Source organism: Phoxinus phoxinus (assembly GCF_949152265.1).
Source record: "Phoxinus phoxinus genome assembly, chromosome: 7".
Lineage (NCBI taxonomy): Eukaryota > Metazoa > Chordata > Actinopteri > Cypriniformes > Leuciscidae > Phoxinus > Phoxinus phoxinus.
The window spans coordinates 11,599,073-11,613,611 of NC_136882.1; the positions used below are offsets into that span (position 1 = coordinate 11,599,073).

At 39.5% G+C, this 14,539-nt stretch overlaps 1 protein-coding gene across 24 annotated transcripts in view; it reads right to left on the reverse strand.

Annotated features, from left to right (window-relative positions):
• mycbp2 (MYC binding protein 2) overlaps positions 1–14,539 on the reverse strand; it is a 113,037-nt gene that overhangs the window by 13,843 nt on the left and 84,655 nt on the right. For 13 of the 24 annotated variants that reach the window (XM_079617748.1, XM_079617741.1, XM_079617738.1 and 10 more), the window contains 14 exons: positions 11,625–11,757; positions 10,171–10,296; positions 6,850–7,014; positions 5,191–5,289; positions 3,080–4,696; positions 2,806–2,975; positions 2,452–2,696; positions 2,176–2,343; positions 1,887–2,044; positions 1,312–1,511; positions 906–1,055; positions 641–801; positions 347–503; positions 11–235 (listed from right to left, as the gene is read on the reverse strand). In XM_079617748.1, the coding sequence (XP_079473874.1) occupies positions 11–235; positions 347–503; positions 641–801; positions 906–1,055; positions 1,312–1,511; positions 1,887–2,044; positions 2,176–2,343; positions 2,452–2,696; positions 2,806–2,975; positions 3,080–4,696; positions 5,191–5,289; positions 6,850–7,014; positions 10,171–10,296; positions 11,625–11,757 (3,774 nt within the window). The remainder of the gene's footprint in view (positions 1–10; positions 236–346; positions 504–640; positions 802–905; positions 1,056–1,311; positions 1,512–1,886; positions 2,045–2,175; positions 2,344–2,451; positions 2,697–2,805; positions 2,976–3,079; positions 4,697–5,190; positions 5,290–6,849; positions 7,015–10,170; positions 10,297–11,624; positions 11,758–14,539) is intronic. The other 11 variants (XM_079617742.1, XM_079617740.1, XM_079617739.1 and 8 more) reach the window with 3 other exon arrangements.

Below are 14,539 nucleotides of genomic sequence, written 5' to 3' on the forward strand. Positions count from 1 at the left end.
GCAAACTCACTCCAATGTCACGAGAGTTGTCAACATGGATAGAGACATATGACGCATTGATGCCTTTCACGCAGCTTATAGTGATGCTCTTGGTTTTGTTCTTATCTTCATCTCCAGACTCCCAGAACGTCTCAGTGGAGCCATCAGTCAGGCTGCCAATCATGGCTGGTCGACTGGATGTTTTAATGTCCACCACGCTAGTCAGATCTTTCAGACAGGTCACCACACAAAGTTCCTGCAATGTATGTAAAATGTAAACCTTGAATGCAATATAAGGTGTTTTAGATAAAAAAAAAACATAAATGTAAAGGCAACAGGGAAAAAAGTCTGATGAAAATATTCCCACCTGACTGATTGCTTCGTATCCCGACTGTACACTGATGTTAAAACTCTCTTCACTGTCCCCATCGTCTGATTTGGACAGGATGTTGTTGATGTGGTGAAATACATTACTCTGGTGCAGGAACTGATGATCTGACTGTTTGAATTTAAGGCTCCAACACCTGGTGAAACCGCAAAAAGTGACTAAATTTGAATATTTTCGAAGAAAATGTGAGTTGTGTAATGAGGCGGAGTTTATATGAGGTTGCTAGATTGTTATAGGCTGCTAATGGTGTTTCTATGCAGAGGCAGAAGATACCTCAGGGCCATCTGCTGAAGTGAGCTTCCACTGGGAAGAGACATCATAAGGTCGGAGATGGTTTGGAGCAGACGGTGGAAGGTGTGGGGCAGCGGGTGAGCCGCCTCTCCAGCGATAAGAATGTCGGACAGGGGGTGCTCACAGACACCTAAATCCTTCTCCTGCAAGAAAGAGGAAAACTGCCCCATGTCAGAAACCTCTTTTCCATCACAAGTGAACAGTGACTTCTTAATAAACCATTGGAAGTGTTATCATCAGGTCACACCTGCTCAAGGTTCTCCTTGTTCCCTTTGTTCTCCTCATCCTCCTCTTCTTCCGTCTCAAAGGGAGACGGAGTCAGAGACGCCACAAAGTGCCACAGGATATCATGGAGGGAGGTGGTCTGGGTAACGTTACACAGCAGCCAATTAAAGGCCTAAGAAGGAAACACAGAACAAAAGGTTTAGGAGAAACTGGACAAGGATGTTTATACATCGTTTAACAGTGATTTCTTTCATAAAAAAAAAGCATTTAATGACAAAGTGATGATTTCTCCAGGTTTTCCATGATTATTGGAACCCTCTAATTAATAGTTATAATTCAAAAGTGTTTGTCTATGCCTGAACAATTTGGGACAGGAAGAAGAGGAATGAAATTAGAGATTGAGGAATGTCTGAAAGAATATCGCTGACCTCCATGGCAAACACCCTGCAGGCTGATTTGCGAAGTGCATGCTTCATAGCCACCTCCAGACCCTCTAGGTCATGATGCTGGATAACAAATGCCAACACGGGCCACTGGAAGTTTCTTTCACCTTTACTTAGAGAGCCATGGGCTGAGATCAGCCGAGACAACTCAGGAGAAGGGTGACGAAGCAGTGATGACCCAACTTCTGTAGAAACAAGGATTTTTCACTTAGATTTTAAATATTTTATCTTAACTTAGGAGTATTGCAAATCCTCGCAATACCACCATTTTAGAAGTAAACTCTGTTAATATTTACAAATTAAATAAAAAAGTGGCATCTATTATTTCTGGTCAGCTATCACTTTTTCTGTACTGACAGTTTCAATTAATTAATTCCAAACTCTGCTATGACGATTCAAGTACTCAAACATTGCTAAAAAAAGGTATAGGTAAATATGTAATTTTTAAAAGATATGTATCATTATATTGGTGGATATATTAGTTTCAGCATTCTTGTAGCTTACATAGTAAATCATGGTAATTATTTGTAATTTTGTTTTACAAAGTGACACACCAGTACCTGCATCCCCACTGTGTACCCTGCGTCTCGGCACTGCTTTGACCCGTGCTGGGGAAGCCGAGTGCTGCTTATCATACTCAGAGGCAACCACTGAATAAGAGCGCTGGAATACTGTCCGCTTGGCTGTGTCACTGTCTGTGATTGGACTTGTCTCCAAACTAAAGAAACGAAGTAAAAAAAAAAGACGATATCTTACAGAAATAATAAGAATACCTGAAGCATAAAATCTTCATAGAAACTAGGTTACTAGAATATAGCACTTTGGGAGATGGTAAGCTTGTTACCGTACCTTGGGGGCATAGACTTCATGTTACTTCCTGGCTCTTCAAAAACATTGGGGCAGGCATCTGGGGTGACTGAGATGTAGGGAGCAGGGACTGATGTAGAACGCAGGTAACGCATCTCGTCCTGAAACAGGTTGTCATCTTGATAGGCCCCAAAGTTCTCAGTGTGTTGACTGCAAAAAGGATATTGATAAAGACTCAATGCAATGCAGATTCAATACTTTGAATTACTACAATAAGGCTGCTCTTCGTGGTGATCAAGGTGAGCATAATGTATTTACCGGGCTAGGGTTTGCAGATAGAGGCAGCCCATCTTGTTGGGCAGTTCCTCAGACACTCCCTCCTTGAGGCTGGGTAGATGTGAGTGGAAAGGTTTGGGTGGGTGATGGCAAAGCAGGTTAGGCTCAGCGGCGCTGCTCAGAGACAGCAGGAACAGTGCATTGGCACGGATCACCTGGTGGGCCTCCATAGTTGGCAGAGCCCGTGGGGTTTTCACCTGTAGAGGTTTCTTTCTTGACTGCTTAACCTGATGCAAGAACCAACGGATTAAACCCAAGGAAGATGTATACAGTGTTTTAGACATGCAATATCTACAAATATTATGTATTTCCCTACATTGGTAATGACAGGCATACCTTTTCTCTAGCAGCTGTTTGTTTTTCTCTCAGGTACTTCTCTCTACAACGATCACACACCAGGTACCAGGTGCTTCCTCCAATTCCACCATCTCCACAGTTACCAGCCCAGCCTCCACAGAAGTGACCAATACTGTTATAGCCCTGACCTCCAGCATACCGGCCACAACCTGAGAGAACACAAAGAACACTGATGAACGATCTCCATACATCGGTCTGTATAACTTTTCTTGGAACTGCTCTGAATAAGACACAAGAATTTACAGCACTATACCTGGGTGGGCTTGTCTCATGTGGTACGTAACAGGGTATGGGTGAGACTCTCCACACAGCTCACAGATGGTATCCTTTTCTGGGCCTCCCATAGCTAACTGTGCCATCTCCCCAAAGAGGTTCCCCCTGGGACGCACCTCGGCTTTATCCTTCTTCTTCTTCTCTTTCTTGGTCTTCTTGCCATCCTTTTCATTCTCCTTCTTTTTAAGGATAGCACTGGATCCTGGACTTGGGAAAATCATGTTCTGTGTAGCCGCTTTTATGGTAGCCATGGATATGTCCTCCCAGAAAGCTACTAAGTGCTGCAGGGTGAGAGGCAAGATGGACTTAGACCTCATGGAGGAGTGGCTGGTCATCTCATAAGAGACCGCATCATTTTTTCCATCCTCGCACTTCTCGGGTAAAGGTGGTTCTTTCAGCATGGACAGAACCTTGTTCTTGTTGATGCTACCCATCTTGGAAATGTCTGGGCCATGTGGTGATATGTTGAACATGTTGAGGGCCGAGGAGATCTCCAGAGAGTGGCGGTTCTTCAGTTTGTTCTCCTTCTCGTCAAAACCCTGCTGGCAGCTAAGAGAATTACGGATGGGTGCATGTTCTTTGGTCAGCTCAGGGTTAAACTTGAGGAAGGAAGAGCATGCCATGGCATCATGTACTATGCCCTCATGCCACAGGAAAGCAGCAAAAACAGCACGAGCACATTCGGCAACAGAAGGTGACATGGCTTGCTTGGCGGGTTCAGTAGGACGCACGTTTTCACCTTTAAAGAGTGGCCCGGATTTGTCTTTTTTAGGTCTCACATGCCTGCTGGAGGTTTTACGGCTGACTTTGGGTGAAGACCGACTTTCAAGTTCCTCCTTGACCGGGGCTTTTCCAATACTGAAGTGGACCTTGGAGGAGCCCTCTTCAGCATTGTTCAACTCTGCATTCTCATCATTGGCTTCATCATTGGATAACAAGGCGCTGGACCTACACACCTCCACAACTTCACTGTGGAGGTTTTCCTGAACAACATGGGGAGATGGGGCTCGGTTTTCAGCATTGCTGCTTCCTCCTTTGCTCTCTTTGGGTGGGACTTTTGGTTTGGGTGATGTAGACCTGCCCCTCAGAGGTTCCATGAGAGGAATCTTTTTCTTTCTAAGTGTGTCAGGGTCCAGCGTATAGGAGTCAGATTTGGATCTCTCACGGGGAGGGTCCAGGTGAGTTTTAGAAGGACTTACTTTAGAGGGCAGGTTCTTATCATGAGGAGAGGATGAGCGTGGGGAACTGGTGCTGGATGGGCTAGATCTGCCAGAAGTAAGGGACTTTTGTTTTGGTGAGGAGGAACGGGAACCAGGGTTTGGAGACTCAGCCCTAAGGCCTGGGGTTCGGCCATCAGCTTTCAGGGCTTGTAGGGTGTTGTGGTTGGGGGAATGAGAGCGGCTGTGAGAGTCAGACCTCAGTTTGCCAGTGTCTGATTTGAGAATGAGGGCCTCGCTGGCAGACAGACTGTCATTGTTCTTGCTCTTCACCTGGTCAACAGATCGGCTAGAGTGACTGTCGGTTTTGGAGGATCGACTCTCTTGGCGATGCTTGCTGCCTGGAGACATAGACCGACTGGCCATGTTATCCCTGTCACCTGCGTATTATAACACCAACAGTTACCAATGCGAAACTCATTTATGCAGGGGGTAAGTCTTGTCAGGCCTTTTCACATACGTAGGGAGTAAAAATCAAGACAATAAAATAATTATAGCACCTAAAAATAAAAGGTAAAAAATAACAACAGGAACTTAAATGAAATGTAAAACAATAGATGAAAAAAATAACATCGACAAGTATCCACTGAAATCCAAGAATTACCTTAAATTTGTATTTCTTTATACAAGAATTTAAGTAATTTTAAGGTAGCACGATGCATAAATAACTGATGCAAATGGAAAGCACCCAGGTCATGTGAAATGTTTCAACAAGCCTATAAAACGGTCCCCATATATATTCCAAAGCGCTGTACATACTCTGTTGCCATGCCTAAGAGGGGAAATAAATGGACTGTGGTAGAGAGGATGACATGAAACCCATCCCTGTAGTGAGTCTCCAGGGTGCTCCCAGGAGAAGACATGCATTACCCACCCTTTTGTCTGAGAACAAGAGATGATAGAGCGGTGCCAGGGCCGGTCGCACTGCTTTTGTGCACACGCTCACGTGAAGCAAGGCTGCGTGATGAAGCATCTACAGCGGAAAACAGTGGCAAGGAAAGTAAGCAACAAGGCTTGAACCAAGGAAAACAATCAGAAAATGAGAAAGAGAGTGAGAGCCAATGAATGATGGAGAGTACTGGTATGAGAAAATGACTCTGGCCCTGTTTAAAACTGATATTAACAATTGTTTTGGGACAAGTGGACAACCAAGAGAGATTTCAGTTTACACCTGGTATTTACATGCATCTCAAATGGGTCTGTTACCTTACTACACCAGTTGCTCTGTTCAGAAACCCAGCGACCAGGTAAAGCAGAATTTTAAGGCACCACAGGTGTCCTACATAAAAACTGTTTTAGAAAGTATGCATCTTAATTATGCAACTTCCAAAGAATCATTGTTCTATAATAGATAAAATTAAATAATTTCTTAATTGATTATCTTTACAACGGATCTGAATCAACACTGAACTGAATTCATGAAATACATTTTTCCTGTTTATTACTGTAAAGCTGCTTTGAAACTATCTGTATTGTATAAAGCGCTATATAAATAAAGGTGACTTAACTATTAACTGGGCATTTTACATGATCTCTGTTACTGCAGAGAAGTTCTGTGAAGTCATGTATATGTATATTTTTATATCAAATTTAACATTTCCTTAAAGACAGGTAGTTTACTATTTAAACCCATTGTTTTTGCGCAGTGAAGTAGTAGCAGGTCAGTTTACGCGACTGTAAATGTGGTTTCTTACTATCTCCAAATCGGCTGACAAAAATTATATGCATTGCAACCCCATTAAAGCTGTGTAATTGGTGATCGGATCACCAGAGATGGATGTCAATACTAGGTGTAAACAGGGCCAGAGGAACATATAGGGCACTAGAAAGATATATGAATCGAGAAAAAGCAACAAGTAGAAGGACAGACACTGTGAGAGAGACAGAGACTGGTAGAAGCAGGGACAAGGCTAAAACAAAACTGGGAATCAACCAGTGCAGGGAGGATGGCAGATAAGTCCAAATAAAATGGTTGAGTGATGAGTTGTAATGAATGTGGAAAGCAGATTAAGAGTATTCTGGCTGTGGAAATATTGAGACACTTTCAAATCCCCCCCCCAAAAAAACCCAATTTCATTTTCCTTATGCAGACATTAGTGCATTTTGAATTACACTTGGGGTTAAATGCAAACGCACTGCATGGTTTTGATTGTGTGGACAGATTCCTGGACCTCTTGGTAACGGTTTTGCTAATGAATAATCAAATTAATCACTCTACATGTAAGCAAGCAAATCAAATTAAACTGCAATCAAGTCGACAGAAACATCTGACATGAAACATACTGTTAGTAGCTACAGTGGAAATACAAAAGATGAATTTAAATGTTATTCGGCCACTAGAGTTTAAATGAGATGAGAAAGAAAAGAATCACCAATTCAAACATGGCAAGCAAGCGGGTGGACGCCGACAGAAAAGCAGGGGAAATAAGCCTGAACAGAACTCATCACAACCTAAGGGAGACTAAACAATTTAAGAACAAGCAGCACCTGTGTAAGCAAGCACCGCCACTACCTTATAGACGGACAGACTTACTCGGAAGCTGTGGATGCGGTTGAGGCTGCTGGGAAAGGGATTGTCCAAACACAAATGGGCTGTGGACAAGGGAAGAGGGAGGTTTGGCAGCTTGCTCAAATATGGAAGGAGTTGGGAGGAAAGGCCCAGACTGAACGGAATTCAGTATGGCACTCAGCCGGTCACCTGCAATGCGGAAGACAATGGGAGTGCTGTAGCTTATATGATCCTTAAAAGGAGCCATACAAACTCGCTAGTCAGTTTAACACCCCACACAAGCACTCTCACTGGAAGTAATGGGGTGTGTGAGTGGGTCAGCTGAACCAACGTGAGGGGAATAAGGAATGGGCGGGGGAGCCGTGGGTCAGGTTTTCATGAAACCTCATATCTGGAACATCCACATGGTCACAGATAAAGCATTGGCAGACAAAGCCAATGCTATGCTTTCATCCCTTTTATAGTGCAACTCTGGAAATTATTTGTTATTTTTTTTGTCCAAATTGTCTAAAGTATTAAACATTTTATTTTCTAATAATAATCTAACAAGAACTATATCATAAACATGATATCACTGAAAACTAATATTTTAGCTGAGTTGTTAAAGTCAACATGAAAAGACTTCCGTGATGCATGTCCGGCAGGATATTCGGTGAAGAAAGAAAATGTAGAATGGGAATTGATTTTATCTATCAGGAACTGATTGGATCACAAAAAGTAGGAATTTCATGAGAGAGTGGAACATGATCAGAGTTTGCAGTGAATTCTGAGAAGGCCTTTTGACTGTTTCAGGTCAAGTTCACCCTTGAGAAAATGTCATGGTATCCCACTGGAAGTATCTTTTTTAATAACGTGCAACTCTTGTTAATCGCAAAGTTTGCTGTATACTTTATTGTATTACATTACCATTACCAAATTACTGCATTTTTACATTATTGGCAAATATTGAGAGAATTGCAGACATATAACTGGATATCTTAGGTGAAATTGGCCAAAAGAGCAAGATATTAAATTCTGAAAAATTAGGAAGACATTTTTCCTTTGGAATATCGAGCAATGATGAATCAAGCGCAGTACGATTAGGAATGTGTATTAAAGGGATTAATTAAGGTTAATATTGACTTCAAGTTGACTTTTAGTCAAGAAGCGTTTAGTTAAGCTTCGTAGTTAGGTGAACTTAGGTTAGGTCTTTTTATTCAGATGAACAAAGATTCAATGAGTATAAGAGATGATGAAGGACCCATCAGACAGCTGTCTATGGGTAACGCCACTAAGCAGTGGTGCATGAGAACAGTATGGTGGGTAAGACCCAGCTGCAGCACACAGAGTCTTGCCCATGCACACAATGATGCCTTCACACGCCACAGACGACAGCCAAGACACACAGCATGCAGAACACAATTACTCTGATTACGGAGCTGAATAAGAGCAAATGATTGTGTTTGCTTATTAATCATTTGGTGCATGTTTCATATATATTTTATATTATTGCTAACATCATCACATTTCAAGGCACAAGGGTCATACAGCACTTTCAAAGGTTAGAGAGTTTGATGTCCAGTATATCCATGATGTTTCCATGACTTTTCCTGTGGTTTGTAATAACTGGGTAAGGATTTAAAAGGCCATTTATAGATTTCTCTCTCAAATATCAACTTCTAGCAGAAGAAATATTGTTGAAAGTAGGAAAACAGTTCCTATATTAATTTGTGCATTACACACTACCATTCAAAAGTTTGGGATCAGTAAGATTTTTTTATTTTTTTATAATACTTTTATTCAGCAAGGATGCATTATATTGATCAAAAGTGACAGTAAAGACATTTATAATGTTACAAAACATTTCTGTTCAGTTAAATGTTTTTCCCACTGTGCAAAACCCACCCACCACTTATATTTATTTGATAATACCTTACAAGGGACAGACATGAGTACTCGAACGTGACAGCAATGATCAATCATGAAAACATATCGCTGCGACATTTACAAATATATTTCTCTTTTTCAGATTATTGCAGCATTGTGGGCGGTACCTGAGGTCTGATTGGTTCGCGTTAGACATCGTGCCATCCAAACTGGAGAACTAAAGTGAAACTAGGGCTTTGAATGTGCGCAGTGAATCCTGAAATCAGTTAAGTACAAGATGTGCAGTGCCAATCTGTTATATACATCACATTATATTGAGAACACTATTGTAATAGAAAAGTGTAAATTCATTGTGCTTTAGTTTTCAGTGTTTTATCGTTGTTGTTACGGGAAGAGACGGGAATTGAACATTCAGACAAGCACGTCAGTCAAGTTCACGTGCGCATTCGTGACCTTTGGTTTACATGTAAGTTGTGATATTACTTTTATGTTGTATATATCCGATTAATCTCTTTTTTACCCCGCTAACAAAGCGCTTCAGTTTACCGGTGTTCATTCATTCTTCAGTGTCAACTAAATTAATTTAGATAGATGTTAATTTTTTTTAAACATTGATGGTGCAGTATTAAACAATAAGAATAATTATTTTCTCGTCATATTGTCATCAACAGTATGTTAAAATAGTTTCATGGCACGCATAACCCCTGCCCCCAAATTAATTGATTAATTGTTTTACTGAGCTATCCAGTACCCGAAAGGAAAATTAGCCCAACACGGCCATCCCTATACCCAACCTCTCCTTATTCCATTGGCTGTTAATTTTATTCTATTCTATTTGTATATAGCACACCTGTACAATTTGTCTATGACAAATTTGTCAATTTATTTTACTATTCACACATCTTTACTTTTTGTTTTACTATGTGGGCACTATTGTTGTTTCTATGCACAGGAAACTTCTTCTGTCACCAAAATAAATTCCTTGTGTGTGAAAACACACTTGGCAATAAATCCCTTTCTGAAGTCTGAAGCAATAATATTTCACAATATTAAAGTTGTGCTGTATTTTTAGCATTAGAGACTTCTTTCAAAAACAAAAAAAATATTACCAACCACAAACTTTTGAATGACAGTGTATGAAAATAATCATTCTGTTCCACCTTTAATTTTATTAAACCCAAAAAGATTTTGGCAGAAGAACAAGACAAATTTTAAATAAAAGGAACAAAAGGAAGTTACTAAAATACGAATGAAATAGAAAAATCCTGGATGACTAGCTATTCTACCACTGTTGGTCTGAAATCAATTTTGTGAAGTAAAGTTTAACGGCAGGCAATAAGTATGAGATATATTTAGCAGGAGCATGGTATGAAAAACTTTTCATTTGGCAGACGGACTGTGACCATGTGACAAAAATGTAAGTGTCACTCAATAATAAATGACATTTTATTTCTCTCTCTCCCAGATCTATACTCTCACCTTTGTTGTTGGAGATGCCGTAGTCGAAGCCCTGAGCTCCCGAGCTGCCCATGCCCCTGTTAAACGCCTGAACTGAGAACGGGCTGGGAGGAGGGGTCTGGGCTCCATGCTCCAAAACAGCTTGCTCTGTTCCAGAGAGGGGGGGAAAAGCATTAATAACTAAAAGCCACCTGTATTTAACTCTTGGTTTACGTGCGCTGTCTTGTTGGTACACCACATTATAGATTTCCAGAATATACTTAAGTGCGAACTGAATGTAATGTTTTTGAACACTTAACTGCATGTTAATGTATTATAGTTTAAAAGTAGTTAGTTGAACTTAACAGTGCTTTTCTGGACCACTTACGTAGGCTTGAAGTATATCTTTATAACATTTAGAAACCTTGTATGTTACTGTTGGGCAGAAACTTTTTTTCATCACTTTTATTTTTCTGGTCACCCTTTATTGTCTGCCTGTGGGTTTTGCAAATATTTGACCAATTAAAAGTATTAAAAAGAGCTTGTGATTTAACCTTGTCACTCCACCGGATCCTCAAACTTCAAGTCAAACCTCATAACTACACCCTGCCTTAATCTTGAATGAACTGCCGCACACAGTTTGGACCATCTCAGCTTGCTTGTAATGCAAGGGTAAATAAAGAACTGGTTGATTGGTGTTTGAATAAGTACAGCATTTTCTTTACTTAAGAAACAATACATATAAAGGCTAATGTATTAGTCACAGCGTGTGCAAAACAAGCATGTCCGATATTCACTGGTTTAAAACCTTGTAACTCCATTTGAGCTTGCTTTCGATAAACTGTTAATAAAATAATGACAAGTGCAAGTTTCTGACCACATATATATAGCCAACACGATTTTGCACTCGATTATGGACAGCGATGATGATATGATATTTCATAAATGCTGCTATTGTCTTTGAAATGTTTAACATGTACTTCTGAATGTACTGAGACATTTATTGTAAATTAAAATATACCTCGATATAATTTCTATTGAAACTTGTATGTCATGTATTTAAAATACAATTGTAATTGCACATTTGCAATGATGAAGTTGCAATTTAGTACATTTAAAATATATTAATTTAGTTCGATAGCACTACAGTTAAAATGATAGTACTTTACATGCGCTTTAGTATGATTGTCAACTCATCAAGATAAGTGTTGTACTTTAAAGCATGATGATTCAAAAAGTTAAAGTAAAATTTATTTTGATATTTTAACAGTGCACTTTTGAAAAGTGTACTTAAAACATGACATAAAAGTCTATTCTCTTAAAATACACCCTAAAATTTCATTACTATTATATTATCAGCATCTATTCTTTTAAATATGCTTTAAAGATCTGAAGAACACATGTTGTATTAAAAAGTACACATTCAATACAATGAAGCACACTTCTTTTTTTCCACGAGGGATGCCATGACAAAGACTGGAGTGTGTTTGCGTTACCTTCCTCATGACGCAGGTACTGGTTTCCCCCTCGGTCTCGGGTCAGAGACCAGGCCTCACCCTCATCACTCTCACAGAACTCCACCACACTGTTCTTATCCAGCTGAACCCAGGTGCCCTCCGAGTTAATCACCTGATACAGACACAGCTTTATTTACCTCCTCTCTTACACACACACACACCTGGCACCACATCAATCCAGAGGAGCAAGACAAACTCAGTGGCAGTTCTAAAATTAAGCGCATTTAGAAAAGTGAAAACAAACATATGATGCACCATTCAGTTCTCAAGATTTATGAAATGAAACCACTTTGAACAAAGACACGGTTTTAAATTTGACTTGACATTCGTGAGCAGAACAGCAGTATTTGTGCAAGTTTGGGAGGCTCATAGGCAACAACTTTAAGAGAGCATTTGAAGACAGCATGACACACCACAACCTCTACCGAGAGAAGAAAGAGGCAAAGACCAGGCCTTCCATGGTCAGACATGGAGACTATTCAAATGCCATAAAAGACAGGTGTTTACCAGGGTTGTGCGCCATTCAGAATTCCCATTCAATTCTTGAATTTGAATTGAGGCAGTATACAGGATGCAGAATTGTAATTCAAATTTGAATTTAAGGAAGTAGGAATATGATGAAATAAAATTCAAAGAAAGTTCATATAAGTAATTGAAAAACAATTGGTCAGTATGAATTAGGGTTGTGCCGATAGTATCGTGTATCAACGATAGTCACCATATTGCCGATGGTGATATTACCAAGACGATAATTGGCCCGTTTTCCCATTAATGTATTCAATTATTATTATTATTATAAGGCTAGTATTATTATTAAATGAATATTAGGACCTCAAATTAATTTCCCTTCGCTATAATTTTATAACGACATCACGACACCACACTTGAGACACCGACACGTGCGTATGAGGATTGAGAAGTCCTCAATGAAACTGTTTTTAAAACAGACTGCAAAACTACATGCCACATTTAAAATTAATTGGAATATGATCTATACACACATTGTCAAGAGTGCTTGTTATAAAAGACACACATCATTCTTATAGTTGTTGTTTGAGCCAAGATGAAAAACCAATCGTTGTATGTCAGCATAGCACACTAACAAAACCTTTAATGACACTAATAACACACAAACAAATGCAAATCCATAGACAGCGCAAACCTAGCTTAAGGCAGGGCTACAGAACCTGCGTTTATAACAGTAGTTCCGCATTACATGATTAATTTGCACGCAAGTTTTATTTCTTTAGTGTATTCTCCGTGTAAATTTGTGGACCGAACCGTGACGCCCGTACCAATTCGGTTCAATACGAATACATGTACTGTTCCACCCCTAGAGTCAAGTCATAAGCTTAAGCATAAACCAGTCGACTCTCGATTTTATTTCTCCTAAACACATTAACCTGCATTAAAAGTGCACATATGTGATAGCTATGACAGGAAAGCATTCTTATTGAGCTTATAAGCGCATCCAGACAGAGCGAACTTTTCGCGGTAGATATAGGGAGGAGGAAATATATAAAAATGTAATTCTTGACCCAAGAAATTATAAAATCGTGTTCTCATCTCGTGCATTAGAGCCAGTCAAAATGCTGCATCTGTAACCGCATGAGAGGATAATATGTGTGTATGTAATATGTAAATATTCCGCTGACATGTTGAAATACTCTTCAGTTTTTAATGCTTTTTAAGTATCACAACAGAGATAATAAAATGTAATACTCTTACATTTTATGTAATAGTCAGATACAGGAATGGTTAGGCTATGTTTTTACCTCACTACCAGGAAATAACCTGATTTATTAATAAACACTCCACCTTTGCTAGCAAAATAGAAAACGATTATCATATATTTAACAAAGTAATTCAATAAGCAAATTAAAGAGTAAAGTAATAAGCATTACTTATAAGTAATAAGATCGTGTATAGCAGATCTCACAGGTTGACGATAGGACGATATGAAAATGGAGCATATCGGCCAACACTAGTATGAATTACACAAAGATGCTAGTAAAACACATAACATATTGGCTATTTTGAGAAACAGCACACAACATTAATAATGTTTAGAGTGCTATCTATAGAAATGCACACTGCCCGGTCAAAAAAAAGGTTGGTTTGGATTTAAATAAGCAAATACTTGAGTCTATGACTGGATCATTTTTATGTTTCTAGCATGTTATATGTTTGGTAACCGTTCTTCTGAACCTAAATGATGTATGAAAAACTGGATAAAAATGCAAATGTATGGGAGAAAGAGAAGAGCAGACATGGCTATCCAATAAGAATCTGAATAAGAGTGACGGCGCGGTAGTACAGTTTTCTGTGCGCACACACCCGAAGCGCGCAGCCGTAAGCTATACAGCGCACGAGTACTGAACTGAGCTCTCTTTCGCATCTAAATGGACAAATTCACACAACATTAGGTCTAAATGTCAGTTTTGGAGAGTATTCATGTAAACAGAGTCGGTTATGTATTTACAGAACGTTAACAGTTGTGAAAACGGATTTGAATCGGATAAGCATCACTGCAATTGTATCTGCACATTTCAGTCTTCGACTAAAATCTTATTGTATTTCGTCGACTTAAACCTTATTGTATTTCGTCGACTTAAACTAGACTAAAACAATTCAGATGAGTAAAATATGACTAAAACTAAAGGGCATTTTAGTCAAAACAAAAGATTATGACTAAAACTAAATCAAAATTACTTGACAAAAATGTAGTGCTGAGTTGTCAATTATGTGCAGGTGTAAAGAACCATCCACATCTAAAAGTAGCAGTTCCAATCTTATAAAGCACCTGTTGAAGCAACACGCTTCGACAAAGTGGAAGACCCCAGCCCTACGGATGTTGAAGGAATGCTGTCGGCATCAGAAAGCAACATTAAAAA